Source organism: Purpureocillium takamizusanense, chromosome 6 (assembly GCF_022605165.1).
Source record: "Purpureocillium takamizusanense chromosome 6, complete sequence".
NCBI lineage: Eukaryota > Fungi > Ascomycota > Sordariomycetes > Hypocreales > Ophiocordycipitaceae > Purpureocillium > Purpureocillium takamizusanense.
This window is the reverse complement of record NC_063073.1, coordinates 1,552,285-1,566,320: the sequence shown is the minus strand read 5'-3', so window position 1 is coordinate 1,566,320 and position 14,036 is coordinate 1,552,285. Positions and strand designations below refer to the sequence as shown.

The 14,036-nt window shown below is 62.5% G+C and overlaps 5 protein-coding genes across 5 annotated transcripts; 2 read left to right on the top strand and 3 right to left on the bottom strand.

Moving 5' to 3' along the window:
* Positions 1-76: 76 nt before the first annotated feature.
* Positions 77-1,344, bottom strand: JDV02_006959 (uncharacterized protein). The gene is made up of 3 exons (XM_047988399.1): positions 1,051-1,344; positions 383-687; positions 77-248 (listed from the first exon to the last, which is right to left on the bottom strand). Exons 1-3 carry the CDS (start codon positions 1,061-1,063, stop codon positions 114-116), a joined length of 453 nt encoding a protein of 150 aa, XP_047844394.1. The 5' UTR covers positions 1,064-1,344; the 3' UTR covers positions 77-113.
* A 1,964-nt stretch (positions 1,345-3,308) lies between these two features.
* NEM1 (Protein-serine/threonine phosphatase) lies at positions 3,309-6,098 on the bottom strand. Its single transcript, XM_047988398.1, has 2 exons — positions 4,034-6,098; positions 3,309-3,944 (listed from the first exon to the last, which is right to left on the bottom strand). The coding sequence occupies exons 1-2, from the start codon at positions 5,853-5,855 to the stop codon at positions 3,793-3,795; spliced, it is 1,974 nt and encodes a 657-aa protein (XP_047844393.1). The 5' UTR covers positions 5,856-6,098; the 3' UTR covers positions 3,309-3,792.
* Positions 6,099-7,053: 955 nt separating this feature from the next.
* On the top strand, positions 7,054-9,510 carry GCD7 (GCD complex subunit gcd7). Its single transcript, XM_047988397.1, has 3 exons — positions 7,054-7,453; positions 7,525-8,700; positions 8,762-9,510. The coding sequence occupies exons 1-3, from the start codon at positions 7,356-7,358 to the stop codon at positions 8,862-8,864; spliced, it is 1,377 nt and encodes a 458-aa protein (XP_047844392.1). The 5' UTR covers positions 7,054-7,355; the 3' UTR covers positions 8,865-9,510.
* Positions 9,490-12,550, top strand: JDV02_006956 (uncharacterized protein). Its single transcript, XM_047988396.1, has one exon. The coding sequence runs from the start codon at positions 9,823-9,825 to the stop codon at positions 12,274-12,276; it is 2,454 nt and encodes an 817-aa protein (XP_047844391.1). The 5' UTR covers positions 9,490-9,822; the 3' UTR covers positions 12,277-12,550.
* Positions 12,486-13,855, bottom strand: ARD1 (N-terminal amino-acid N(alpha)-acetyltransferase NatA). The gene is made up of 2 exons (XM_047988395.1): positions 13,502-13,855; positions 12,486-13,351 (listed from the first exon to the last, which is right to left on the bottom strand). Exons 1-2 carry the CDS (start codon positions 13,812-13,814, stop codon positions 12,876-12,878), a joined length of 789 nt encoding a protein of 262 aa, XP_047844390.1. The 5' UTR covers positions 13,815-13,855; the 3' UTR covers positions 12,486-12,875.
* Positions 13,856-14,036: the final 181 nt, after the last annotated feature.

Sequence of the window (14,036 nt, the reverse complement as noted above, 5' to 3'; positions counted from 1 at the left end):
GCCGGAACCTTGGCGCTGCAGCCACGACGGCGGAGCAAGTATCGCTCACGACGCGCGCATATGCATGCAACCTCCAAGGTTCGCGGCAGACGCATCCTCAAAAGACAGGACGTCTACTCAAAGGGGTTGGTGCGAGTCCCCCACCAGGTCAAGAAGATGGACAAGCCGACCGTCTCGAAGAGCTTGGCGGCGACGCTGACGCCGACGGTGTCGAGGGGCCTCTTTTCGCTGAAGACTTGGGCGAGGAACTGCTACATGTCAGTAGTTGTTTCTCTCCTTTTCTCGCTGTGTGGCACGTCCAAGCCACTTTTTCTTCTTTTTTTCGCGACTGAAGAAAGAAAGATGGGAGGTTAAAAGACAACGGAGGAGAGGGGACACGTACGGTCGGGGCGGCGGTGGCGGCAAAGATGAGGCCGCCGAGGTAGGCGGCGCCCTTGTAGGAGAGGGTGCCGGTGGCGTTGATGAGGGCGCCGACGCCGTAGCTCTGGAGGGCGGCGCCAACAAACGAGGTGCCCCAGGCGGCGGCGGCGCCGCTGGCCTCCTTGGAGCGCAGGAACTCCTCCTTGGTGTTGGCCGACTTGGCGCGCTGGTAGGTCTGGCCGAAGATGGGGGAGAGGACGGCGAGCTCAATGCCATGGTTGAAGGCGGTGCCGAGGGCGATGGCCGAGGGCTTGACAGGGGGGAGGTCTGCGGAGGTGGGGGGAAGGAGGGTTTTGAGTTAGCTAGGTTACTTTGTACGGAATATGAAGTGAGTGTGTGCGTATGTGTGTGTGTGTGTTGAGCAGGTGAGTGAGAAGAGAGAGCAGAGCGGCGCGGCCATGGGCAGGCGACAGGTGGACGGACGGCGGAGGACTTGAGATGCGCTCACGTCCCCCGGCGCCTCTGCCTCAAGGCCTGGTGTTGGCCTCTATCGTCACAAGCCGCGCCGGCGGACGATGCAACGCATGCTGCCGGCGGCCGCGGGGGACCTGCGCCACTCATAACACGGTGCATCGGGAGGTGAGGAAGGTAGTGAGTGAGTGGAGGAGGTGGTGGAAGTAGCGAGCTTACAGTGCAGAGACATGTTGGGCGGTTGTGTCGTGTTCGACGAGGTAGATGGATGAGCTATGAGAAGGACTGGTCGAGACGATGATGGTGACGACGAGGATGGTGATGATGCAAGGTCGAGGCAAACGCAGGTACCGAGGGGGGGGGGGAAGGACGGGCAGACAACCTTTTTGCGCGTGCCCTCTCTCCCTCGCGGCCACCTACGTATTTGTACTCTCTTCCCACCCCGCAACCGAAAAAAAGACGTATTGCATTCCCTTCGCCCACTCACCTCCCACTTGTCCTCCCTCCCTGCCGTGCCCTGCTTGTCGCTGCTGCTGCTGCTGCTGCTGGGCGGGCGGCCGCCATCGGGATCTCGATCGGGACCAAGCTCTTCTGGGTGCGCAGACCATCATCGCCCCAACCCTGCTGCTGCTGCTGCTGCCCGCCCCCCGGTTTCGGTTCGCCTTGGGGACCCATCGACCAGCTTGCTGGGGCCGGCTACAGCAGCAGCTACCTACGTAGTTAATTGCTTGACCTGCCTGCTGCTCCTGCTGCTGCTGCTCTCCTGCCGCTGCCGCCCGCACCAGGCAAGCCAAGGCAAGGTAGGTAGCGTAGGTGGGCGGCCCCCCCCCAGCCAGCGGCGTTCTGGAGCACGCGCGTGGGCACTGGCGTTGTGTCGTCACCGGGCCCCCAGGGCTGATGATGATGTCACCATTTGGTTACTGCAGTAGGTCCGTTCGCCTCGATGCCGCCCCCCGCCGGGATGGGTGGAAGCAAGGATGGCTGCTGGGGCCGGCGCTGGATTGGGTATGGTGGCGCACGGCGGAGTGGCTCTCTCTCTCTCTCTTTTTCTCTCTCACTCACTCACTTTCTCCAAGCTTCCGGTCATGTGCAGCAAGCCTTCCCCAACAAACGGATTCTGCGTCTCATTGGGTGGGTGTGGGGGGGCCAAATGTGCCCGTTTCGTCGATGTGCCATATTTGCCATAGAGCTCGAGTTTGCAGAGAGGGCATATTGTGTCTGGCATTGGGAGAGGGCGGTAGGTGGCTCAGCGATACACGCCGGTATGAGGTGCAGAAGCCCACGGGCATTCATGCTTCTATTGCTGGTTAGATTGCTTGTACGAATACCTTTGCGTACCGTCCACAGCGGAACCGTTGATAGCTCCTGAAGGCACCCGTAGGCTCTACCTACATGTCAATAGCGTGCCGGAACATGCGAGGCCCTCCACTGTCAACGCATCCTCCGCGTTATGTCGGCCCCGCCCCAGTCTTGTTGATCATGGCGCCAGAGAACTTCATCAGTTGACTCCCTCCTCCATCCAGCCCGTCAACACGATGCGGTGCAAGGTGCTGTGGTGATGCTTCTAGTGTCCCCCGTTGCGCACGAAAAGGAATAGAAAAAAGAGAACCCTGCACTCTTTTCTCTCAGTGCACACTCCGTACCTACTAACGTAGAAGTACTACTATACTTTGCGCACACTTGCTCGCTCGCCCGCCCCGCCCCTGCGCACGTAGCTCAAAGCTTGTCCATGGGGGCCAGCCAGCAACAACCGACCGACCGAACGACCGACTACTAACGTTACCTTACCTTACTAGTAGCAGTACCTGCGACAAACGGGTGGCGGGGCGAATCGTACGTGCCCCCAGCCTAGCTTGGTAGTAACAAGTTCGTAAGGTTATTAGCTCGCTACCGCTCCGGGGAACTCGCTCGGCCGCCGTGCGATATCGCATGATGTGATGTGACATGGTGCTGGCACCACTTCGTACGACCTAATGTATGCTCATTGGAAACCCAGCTCAACGCTCAAGCTACAACACTTGGTTGTCAAGTAAAACCAAGCTTTTGCATGCAACGATTAGTCGTATGGCTTTGCGATGCGGTGGCCCAGAAGGCGCCTTGTCCGCTCGCTCCTGCCCGCCCAAATTGCCTGCCCCTCGGCACGGTTATAACAGGGTAACGGGGGCTCACGGGCATGTCTGTCTCCCCCTCCCCCTCCCCCCACCACCCCCGGGCTGGTCTGCCTTGGTTTCCAGTGGCCGGAACGTGAGCTCCGACCCCCAGTCCCTCCTCGTCCCTGCTGGCTTGCATCATCGTCGTCAACAAGGCCACCGTGTGCGGGCCGCCCTTTCACGCCCCGTCCAAGCAAAGCTCGCAACCCCCCCGTTCCTGGCCCTGCCTTAAGTACCCTATCACTAGTAATGAAAGTAATAATAGGCCAAGTAGATGTCCTTGCCTTCGTAGAAGCCTGTAGACGCAGTGGACAAGGCCGATCCGATAGGCCGCTCGCTACTATGTAGTAACGTTAATATAGCACAACAGGGCGCCGACCTGGCTATTGGTCTGTCTCACAGCAGTGGCAGGGAATTGACTTTCCTCCCGCGGCTGCACATCCTGGCACGACCACGTCGTCGTCATCTACGGCCCGGATGGCGAGGGGAAATAGCTTCATGTACACAAAATCAAGGCCCAAGCGGCGCTCGCTCGCTCGGGACGACGCGCCTTGTAAATTGCCCTCCTCGCCCGTTCCCAACCAGGCCGCTACCGAATGTTGCTTCGACCGTGAACCCGCCATGACTCCCTTCTTCTGTTCCCTCCGCCCCTCTCTATCTGTACATGCACGCGCGACGCTGGCGGGATCCCCATGCCGCCACACAAACCTCCGCTCTCCCCGTCACCAACGGCGGGATAAAATAAAACGCCGCCCTCTTTCCATGATCTGACAAGCAAAACAAAATACACGCCCGCTTTTCTCTCTTTCGCTTACGCCGTGTGCTGTCCCTCCTCGCCGCCCCGCAGTGCCAACAGCGCTCGCACGTCGTGCACGTACTGCAGGCCCTCGAGCAGCGGCACCAGGTGCATCAGGTCGTTGTCCGTCGGGTCGTTGATCCAGCCCTGGATCGGGATCGCGTTATCTGCGCGCCGGTCAGTAAGGACAACGTTCCGAGGCTACACAGCCCCTCCGACCTCCCGAGCGAACGCGACACGCGACGAGTGCACATACCTTCGTGGAACAGGTAGCTCAGCGGGCTATTGTCCAGGATCATCACCTTGCTGAGGTCAGGCTCTACCGAGCTCAGGTCCTTGATGTAGGCGCCCTGCCGGTACGTGCAGTGCTGCCGATAATACCGCGCCGAGAAGAACTTGCGCTCCGACTCGAGCCAGTCGATCACCGGGTCCGCGTACTCCTGCACCGACGCCGTGAAGATGACCAGGTTGAACCACTTGCACACTCGTCGCAGAAACTCGTCGCAATACGGCCGCTTGTTGACCCAGTACAGGATCGGGTGCTGCGCCGCCCCGCTGCTCGCGGCCCCCATGCCCAGCGACGCCGTGTTGAGCCGCACCTCGACCATGTGTCCCGTGCTCATCCGGCCGCCCTTGGACATGCTGTGTATCAGCGTCTCGTCGAGATCCAGAATCAGCGTCTTCTGCTGCTTGATGGGCGCCTCGATGTTGAGGTACGATGGCTGCCGCCGGGGTATCAGCGGCCGCGGCGGCGCGGGTGTTTTCGGGTACTTGGTCAACGCGGCGATAGGCGATGTCGGCGACTTGAGCTGCGCCGAGAGGTCCTCCTCGCTCGCCTTGGTCCTGGCGACAGCCGACTGCGTACGCCGGTGCTTGCGCTGCTTCAAGGCCTCGTCGTTGTGCAGCTTGATCCTGATCGATCGCCGTGCCGTGTTAAGCTCTTCGGCGGGGTTGAGCGACTTGGACCTAGCGTGTTTGCTCCTCGCGCCGCCCTTGGAGTCGTCAACCTCGGACTCGGACGATGCGCCAGATGTGGATGAGCCAGACGACGACGTGGGACGCGGCGCAAGGGTGCGGTACGTCCGACCGTTGGAAGACGAGTTGGATGCCGAAGTGCGACGGCCGCCGTGGGCTTCCGTCACCTCATAAGAGTCCATGCCGCCCTTGCGAACGCCAAAAAGCCTCTTAAGCTGCGTCATGGGCGCAAAGTTGCCTTGCTCGTCGTAGAAGCACGCTATTAAGTAGACACCGGGCGACGCCAGCGTGACAAAGATCCAGCGGATGGAGCTGACGATGCTTGACGCCAAGGTTCGCGGCAGGGCATGCCACCAGCTGCCGCGACGATTGCCTTCCTTCTCGTGGAGCAACGGGGTGTCTTCGCCGGGCGGCTCGCTCTTTTCGTCGGCGTAGCGCGCCGACTCACCGTAGGCACCGCCGGGGCCCGAGTAGAAACCCGGGTCGTGGCGTCCATCTGGCGTGTCGTCGGCCAGCCCTGACGCCTTTTCGTCGGATTCGAGTTCGATGGAGGTGATGCTGTTGGAGCGAGACTGTACAGGGCTCGACGGGGGCGATACGCGTGCGGTGATTATGTTGAGGGAGTTCATCTTGTTCGGGGCCCGCGCTCCATGAGCGGCCGGGACGCGGGCGGGTGGCAAGAGGTCGGGGGGTTTTAGGGTCGACGGCAGGGCAGGCGAGGGCGGCGGCGGCGGTGGTGAGGAGTCGAAGGCGTGGCAGTAAGCCGAGGATGCAGGCCGCCTTACGGGAGGGCAGATGATGTCAACCGCTTCTCCCCGATGGCGCGGCCAGGTCTCGTCTCGTCCGCGCTTGCGCCGTGGCAGCCGCGGGCAATGGCGGCGTAGAGGCCGGGCAAACGAGCGTGGAAAATCGGAAGGAAGGGTTCGGCGGGCGAGGGCTCTGTCGACGTCGCAATGCGCTCGATGCGGCGGCTCGGTGTCGGGAGAAAATGGTTGAGGCGGGAGAGGATGGGGAAAGCCAGCCAGGGACGGGGGGGACTGCGCCTGCGGGTGGTGAGCCACGTCGGGGCTTTTGGCGAACGGAGACGGACCCGGGGCGTCCATGCTCACAGTGGAGGCTACCTAGGTAAGTACGGTACGCTACGAATGTGCCAGCGGGCCGGTGCTTGGATGGCGTGGGTGGGTGGATGGCCGGCGCCAATGGCACTTGCGGGCACCGCGCTCCATCTTACTGTGCCGTGCATGCCTCATAGCAAGCAGTCATGCAGTCGATGCCATGGATGCCATGGATGTCCTGGGGCCGACAGCACTGGGGCAACACTTATTGCACCTTTGGATACAGTGGGGTGTACTGTCGTGACGTACGGTACCAGGCAGGTATTCACCTCCTGCCCCCGCTGCTGCTAGCGAGGCTCCGAGCTCTACCATGGCGGGAGCCCTGCCGGACAGTGCGGGAGAGATCCATGCCGAGCATCTGTGCAGCGTGCCCGGGGCGGTGCAACCTGACTGTACCTACAGTACTAGGTAATACAGGCGTCCTGCAGCCTCGGCGCTCGCAGGCGAATCCACCCCAGCAATCACTAATGGCAAGAGAGAAAAATAAAAGACACACATTGAGCGCTCAGATTTGGATCGCCACGCCACTGTCTCTGATAGCCGTCCAGATCGCTGGAAGCTTAACGCGTGCCGTGCCGTCCATGTCGGCGACGGTGCCTGCATGAAGCACTGCGGCGGTGCATCGAATCATCATGGGCCGACAATGAGGCGGGATGGGGCCTCGGTTTGGATGGAAGCGCCCTGGACATGGACTCCCGTCCACTGCAGGGCATTACCTAGGTACGGCAGTGACGGCTATCAGTGGATGCAAAGCCTGAGGTGGGCTTCCAGCAGGGCTGCGTTCTCGAAGACGGCAACATGAGGTCGTCCATGGCCTCAACTAGCCAGCCAGGTACGTCCGCGGGCCTCGCCCTGCCGAGATTGCCTCCGTATTCTCGCGCCAACGTCAAATCTCATAGATGATAGTAGTACCAACGTGCGGAAAGCAACAATGTCTTGCATGTGGTGGCCCAGCGCCACGCCAAAGAACACCCGTGGTTCCTATCCGTACAGTGAGCGAGCCACCCTAAGAAAAGTCCATACATGTCATGCTTTGTACCTTTTGTACCTGAGCCCGCGAGGCAGGTACGTAGCCCGGTGGCTCGGGCCTGGCCCCATCTTGGGCAGGACAGCGCGGCGACTCCCTGCAGCAGCGGCAGCGGCAGCGGCGTCGCAAAAAGGCACCTTTTGAGTCACCTCACCACCACTCGAACCTTCGTCCAGCCTACCTGCGGCAGACACGTTTACCTTGCGAGCGCCGACACCACGCCTGCACCGAGTCAATATTCATCATTGGCATAACTACTTCTGTACCCAAGCTTTGTGGATTTGCGAACTCGCGAGCGTCAACTTCTTTCTCCTCCTCGCTCTCGGCGCAGGCCATTGTCGGCACAAAATTCTGCCCCTTCTCGACCCCTCGCCGTAGCTGCACCACCACTACTCTCACCACCACGTCGGCGCGGAGAACAGATATACACGCAGACGCAGGGACCGCCACTACTGCCCACGATGCCTTCGGCCACACCGGGCTACGCGCCCGACCTCGAGAAATACCTCAAGTCGCTCAAAGGGCAGCCATTGGAGGCGGCCGTAGAGAAGCTGATATCGTGCGTTCCAAACCCCCACCATGGTCCTCCCGCTTCGCCGCCCGCACGTCGCTAACGCCTGAAATACGCAGCCTCCTCAAGCGAAGACAGATCCGGGGGTCCGAGCCCTGCGCCGTCGCGACCGCCCACATCCTCCTACAGGTCGTCGCCCGCTCCAAGTGGCATGATGTCGACAGTCTCCTCGACAACGTGGGCGCCGTCGGCAGCCGCCTCGCCAAGGCACAGCCTCGCGAGCTTGTCGTGGCCAACATTGTCAGGAGAGTGCTCGCCCTGATCCGTGACGAGGCCGCCGAGGATAGAAACGAGCCGTCGAGCGAGACCCAGAGCGAGGCCCCCATGTCTCCGTCCACCACGGCCGTTCCGGGACTTGCCAACCCGCCTTTGAACCAAAACAAGCAGGATTCTGGCGTCGACTCCATTCCCAGCGCCCCCGCCCCTCAAGCGCCGTCAAGACCAGGCCCTGTGCCCTCGTACAGCTCCGTCAACGTCCCCAAGTCGCTCTTCCACCTCCTCTCCGCCTCCCCTCCCTCCGACGGCACCCTGATGGGATCTGGCTCCCCCTTCCGAACTTCGGGCACGTCGACACCAACAAACAAGGGCGGGTCCGTCCCGTACAGCCAAGTGCACTCTTTGCGTTCCGAGGTCATTGATGGCATCGAGGAGATCAAGGACGAGATTAGCCAAGTGGACGACCAGATCGCGGCGTTGGCAGAGGTGCAGATCCACCCAGGTGATCACGTTCTCGTGCACCAGCCCTCACCCACAGTCGAGCGCTTTATCCTGCGCGCCGCCATCAAGCGCAAATTTACTGTCCTGATCGCAATCGAGGCGCCGCGGAAACGCGACAGCGATGAGACGCCGTATGCAGTCTTCCGTAAGAAGCTCGCGTCGGCCGGCATCGCCGTCATTACCGTCAGGAACTCGGCGCTCATGGCTTACATGTCGCGCGTTGACAAGGTGATACTCGGCGCTCGGGCTGTCGTAGCCAATGGGGGTGTAGTTACGGACGCCGGTGCCGCAGCCATCGCGAGGGCAGCGCGGGAGCAGGGCAACGCAGTCATCGTCCTGTCGGGCGTATACAAGCTCAGCCCAGACAATCCATTCGACGAGGACTCGCTGATTGAGTGGGATCATCCCTCGACGTACGTGAGCTACGAGAACGGCATCATAGTCAACAATGCCGAGATCCGCACGCCGGTCATGGAGCTGGTGCCGCCCGAGTTTATCGACACTTACATCACAAACCTGTACGTCCACTTTGTCAGGGTCTTCTTGGCGTCTGGAGAGCTCGAGGCTAACAAGATGCAGGGGAACCCATTCGCGAGACCACCTGTCCAGCCTGATTGCAGACCACTACAAGCAGGAAGACGCAGGCTACCAGTTGTGGACGGCCCCGGCTCTGGCTCTGTAAGGGCAAGAGGTCGAACGGAGAGGGAGAGGGAGGCCGCCGCGATGACTACTAACCAATGCCTGGGCCAAGGCGAGCTGCATCATCATGATCATGGCTGCACTTCACCGCAGAGGCATCCTCGCATCGGTTACCGGCAGCGGCATGCCCGCGGGGCGTTGGCAAGTGGCATCCTGGATTAGTGGCCGCGTCAGCGCCCACACAGGTTGCAGGGCTCGATTGGAGGAGGCGCCCAGTCTCCCGGGCTGGCGTGCGATGGGCGCTTTTAGTGGGTTCAGCCCTGTAGGAGTGTCGTGACAGGCGGGCCACTTGGCAGGGTTGGTGGTGTGGGGTGCTGACGTTTGGGGAGACGTGGATTAGACTGGGGTCGACGGTGATGCACCGAAGAAGAGTCATCCAGGCATGCACGCTGTTGCTGCTTGGCCGCGACTGTGGCTGCGAGGCCACGAGTCCATCCGGCGCCGGTTTTTACTAGCAGGGGCGTTTGTTTGGTGAATGGGACAACAGCGTAGGTGGTGCGTGAACTGAGTGGGTGGAATTGGTTGATGTGATGAGCTGATAGATAACACGACAAAGAGAACGCCGCAGCGTCTTCTTGTGCACTGTCTCTTCGATTGTACTTCGTACTCCGCGCAAAATACTTCCTTCGTGCAAACCACCCTGTTGCCATCCGTCTGACGATCGACAGGCAGCAGCTCACACAACTCGGTTCATTCATAGCGGACATCGGATCTAGTACCCGTCCGTCCCGTCGTCAGCTGTTTGTTGCCTTTGCTGCCGCCCAACTCCAACCCCCCAACCGCGGGGTCCGGCACAGCTCGCTCCCCCGCCTTTCATCGTCACCTCCCTCATCTATCTTTCTGAGCCTGGCTGAGTGACTGGCTCGACTTCGTCCCAACCTGCTTCATTCTCCCCCCAACACATCCATCGTGTGATACCTTTCTCCTCCCCCTGTCCGTGGATGATGAACAATAGAAACATCACCAACGATAGCAACCTCCACGTGCACGTGGAGGAGGCTCCCCCGCCGCCGTACTCAGAGACGGACATATACTCCAACTCGGGCGGCGGGCCTCGCACCCCGACCGTCGCCGCCAATACCGACGACGGCGCATCGCGCATCTCCTCGTCAGCCTCGACGGGCGAAGCCGTCCTCACGCCGCCAGACACCCCGCGCACCGCCTCCAACAACTCGCAACAACCGCACCCGCAGCCTTCCCAGCAGCACCAGCAGCACCAGCAGCAGCCCGGCGCCGCCCTGTACTTTGAGTCGCGGCCGCCGACGCTCCCCGCCGCCGCCGCCGCAGAGACGTTCATCCACACCGTGAGCGTCAACGGCTCCTCAACGCCCGACGATGTGCCCTATCGCCCCGAGTGGGCGGCGGCCCGTGACGTGACCGCCCAGGACTGGGCCACCTTTGTCAACTTCCTGCTGCCGGACCACACCACCCGCGGCAACGAGGCCGTCATCGACCGCAAGCTCAGGGCCGAGGGCCACAGCGACACCACCTCGTCCCACGCCGAGGCGCAGCTCGGCCACGTCCGCGAGGCGGGCCCCGAGGCGGTCCGCCGCAGGAGAGAGGACGCCGAAGCTACGGTCCAGCAGTGGAACGATGGCTTCTTTGGGCCCCGTGGCATCAACGTTCAGCTCGCCAGGCTAGACGATCACGACGACGAAGCAGCGCCGATGCCCGGGTCGTGGGACGCGGCGTTCGACGCGGGCTCGGCGGAGCAGCAGTGGCAGAGAGCCCAGCAGCAACGGGAGAGGGCCCAGCAGCAAGTCGAACAGGCCCGTCAGCAACGGGAACAGGCTCAGCAGCAACGCCAGCAGCAGCAGCAGCAGAGCGGTCGTGCCCGGACCTGGGGAGGTTTCAACATTGACGGCGATCGCGTCAGCTTCGGAGACAGGTTTGTCGCAGACTCCAACGGACTGCGCATCGGCAGCCTCGTCATGGACTCAAACGGCATCCGCATGGGCGCTGGCACCGGCGATGGGGCCGGGCAGTCGGGGACCAGAGGTGTCGGACCGCAGCCGCAACCGGCCACGGGCTCCTTTGCCGGGCCCAGTCGGCACGGGTTCGGAAGCCATCACCTCCACCACGGCCGTCACGACTATCACGGCTACGGCGATCGCCACCGTCGCGGCGGCCACGAGATGGGCTGGGGCTGGGCCAGCCACAATCTTCACGGCGGGCCACACGGTCCTCCTGAACATCACGACGAAAGGGGTCGACACTCGGACCTCAAGGGCCGCCACCATCGCTCCGAGTCGGCCGATTCGCATTCTTCGAGCTCGTCGTCGTCTTCTTCCAGCTCCGAGTCGTCCATCGGGTCGCTCCCCGACTACGACGACGTCAAGGACCAGCAGATGCCCCTGTACCTCGCCCGCCTACAAGACTGGACGGCGAACCCCGACCAGATGCGCAGCAAGGGCGACGTCAAGCAGCTCAAGGCCGAGCTCAAGGAGGCCAAGGCCGCGCCCGTGGACCCCACCATGGACAAGCAGGCCCTCCGCGCGCAGATCAAGGCGCTGACGCAGGCCTGGAGGCAGCTCAAGAAGCATCAGAGGACCGTACGCAAGGCCACGAGGCGGGAGCGCAAGCAGCGGCGCAGGGCGGAGAAGAGGGAGCGGCGACAGCACAGGCGGGACATGAGACGGTCGCGCCGGGACGTCAGAAAAGGCCGTTCGGCCCCTGCACCTCCGGGGATGCCGGCTATGCCCTCTATGCCGGCTATGCCCGCCATGCCCGTCATGGCTGCACCCCCAGCGCCGCCCGCACCTCCGGCCCCTGCCGTTCCGGCACCCCCGGCGCCTCCCGCACCGCATGGCTGGCACGGTGGGTGCGGCTCTCGGGGCGGTCACGGGCCTTTCCCGGGTCCGTCTACAAACATGTTCGGGCCATCGGGACCGTTCGGCTCTCGCGCCGCCGCGTTCCGGCCGGGCGGGCTCTTCGGCCCCGGCGGCGGTGGTAACCACTGCGGCTGGAACGGAAGAGGCTCTAGCCGCGGTGGACTGTTCGGGTTACGGGGGGGATGGGGCGGTCCCGGCGCTCCGTGGGGAGCAAACCCCCGGTCCGCGCCGGGCGCCTGGCCCGACGACGAGAAGCAGGAAGACCCCGACGACAACGCAGCCACGGCCGAGGGACAGGGCCAAACCCGCGGCCAGCAAGAGACCGGCGTGGCCACGCCGCCGCCGCCCCCCAGCGCCGCCGCCGCGGCGCAGTACCGCACGGCGGACGAGCTCGAGGCGGAGATGCGTCGCAAGGCCAAGGCGGCCATGGGCCTCGAGGACGGGGCCGCCGAGAAGCGCGCCGTGGAGAAGGAGCTCGAGGCCCTCGCGGAGAAGCTGGAGATGGTGCGCCTGCAGGCGGACGAGGCGTACGCGAGGGAGCTGGCGGCGCAGTACGGGCAGTGAGAAAGAAAGGGATGACGGTTTTGTCTCTTGTCTGCCTCCCCAGCCGCCGCTCTCTCTATCATTCTACTTTACCTTTCGAACCATGGGGTTATTATTCACATGTATCAATGCCCAATGTTCCTGTGTATCTATCGTCTCGCTCCTGTTTCAATGTGGCGTCTTAGGGGGTGGGAAAGGCATGTAAGAGCAAACTTCGGCGTGCGTCTTATGTTTTCAGCAACGTTGGATAAAGCGTGACGATGTATGTGGGACAATGACATGAAAAAATCTCCCATTGCAACCCGACTCCTTGTGCCTTGACCACGATAAATGATGAGTGGCTTGACCCTTGATGCCGTGTATGGTACGGTAGATGCCTTTTTTTCTCTAAAACCCTCCCTCGTCTTTCCCCATGACAAATGCACCGCCAGCCAGTCTCTCAAACCCGCCCTGTACAACCCTCACGCAACCCTCCCACAACCAGTTCGGCTGCCGACAACAGCAGAAGCGACCCCCCTCTTCCAACACTATTACTCGCTCCCGTCTAGATCATACCACGGGGAAGGGCACAGCACAGAGAGCGGCCGCACCTACGACGGGAGGAAAACGCTGCACCCCCTCTAGTGCTTACTCTCGACCTTTTCCACCAGGTCGCCGACGCCGAGCCCCCGCCCGACAGCAACCTTGATCTTCCTGCCCTCTTCCTTGGGCCCGCCGTCCGCAGCGGCGGCCTTTTTGTTCTGCTCCGGGTCGCGGCCGACCTCGCCCACGGCGTCACCCTCGTCCACTCCCTCAGAGCCGCCGCTGCCGCCGCCACCGCTGCCGTTCGTTGTCGTTGTCGTCGTCGCGTTGTTGTTGTTCTTGTCGTCGTCGTTTCCACCACCCTCGGCGGCCAGGGCTTCGTTGACCTGCGCGCGAATGTCGTCGAGGTCGAGGCGCATGCAAAAGGCGTCCTCGCCGTCGGCGTAGTACTTGGCCTCGGTCTTCTCGTTCTTGAAGCGCAGCGTGTCCTCGTAGAGGTGCCGCGCGGCGGCGTTGGAGACGCGCACGTGCAGGGACACGTACTTTGCCTGGAAAGTTTCCACCATGGCGAGCTCTGGGGCCATGACGTTCAGTCAGCGATGATCTAATATGTGTGGTCTTTCTCCTGCTCCTGTTGGTCTCCCCACCGGCCACGGTCCGCTCCCTCCTTCGCGATCCCGAGGCACGCACAAAAGACAAAACGGAGAGTGGGCAAACTACTCACGGCTCTGGCGCATCAGCTTCTCGGCGATGCCCAGCCGGCGGTGGGTGCGCATGACGCTGAGGCTGGTGATGTGCCCGTGGGGCACGCCGTCGGCGGGCTCCTCCTCCATCTTGGCCAGCACGTAGCCGACGATCTTGGGGTACTCGTAGGGCGAGGCGCGCGGGCGGCTGGCGTCGACGGCCACGAAGCTCAGCTGCGGCCACGACAGCGCGTGGTACAGGTAGTACTTGAGGAAGTAGTTCTCGGGCAGGTTCTCGAGGTTGGCGTGCTGGATGAGCGGCAGGTCCGCGCTGGTGAGGAGCCGGATGTCCATGGTGGGTGATTGCTAATGCTGCTGCTACTGCTGCTGCTGCTGTCGTCGTTGTTGGTACCACTACTCGTTTTTTTCGCTTTTCGTCCCGGTGGTGGGAGTGATCGTCGTCGTCGTCGGCGTCGTCGTCTCGGACGTCGCGGAGGAGGCAAGAGGACGGGCGGTGGTCGTGGTGTTCGGTCGTGCGCCGGGACAACGGCAAGGCTACAGTATACCTACGCACGA

Bases quoted from the DNA above. Each gene is read 5' to 3' on its own strand.
- JDV02_006959 (XM_047988399.1), bottom strand. The intron at 249-382 runs GTACGTGTCCCC...GACATGTAGCAG, and splicing joins CCGCCACCGCCGCCCCGACC to TTCCTCGCCCAAGTCTTCAG.
- NEM1 (XM_047988398.1), bottom strand. From the start codon at position 5,855: ATGGACGCCCCGGGTCCGTCTCCGTTCGCCAAAAGCCCCGACGTGGCT. The intron at 3,945-4,033 runs GTATGTGCACTC...ACCGGCGCGCAG, and splicing joins GAGCTACCTGTTCCACGAAG to ATAACGCGATCCCGATCCAG.
- GCD7 (XM_047988397.1), top strand. From the start codon at position 7,356: ATGCCTTCGGCCACACCGGGCTACGCGCCCGACCTCGAGAAATACCTC. The intron at 7,454-7,524 runs GTGCGTTCCAAA...TGAAATACGCAG, and splicing joins GCCGTAGAGAAGCTGATATC to CCTCCTCAAGCGAAGACAGA. The intron at 8,701-8,761 runs GTACGTCCACTT...AACAAGATGCAG, and splicing joins GACACTTACATCACAAACCT to GGGAACCCATTCGCGAGACC.
- JDV02_006956 (XM_047988396.1), top strand. From the start codon at position 9,823: ATGATGAACAATAGAAACATCACCAACGATAGCAACCTCCACGTGCAC.
- ARD1 (XM_047988395.1), bottom strand. From the start codon at position 13,814: ATGGACATCCGGCTCCTCACCAGCGCGGACCTGCCGCTCATCCAGCAC. The intron at 13,352-13,501 runs GTGAGTAGTTTG...TCATGGCCCCAG, and splicing joins GAAGCTGATGCGCCAGAGCC to AGCTCGCCATGGTGGAAACT.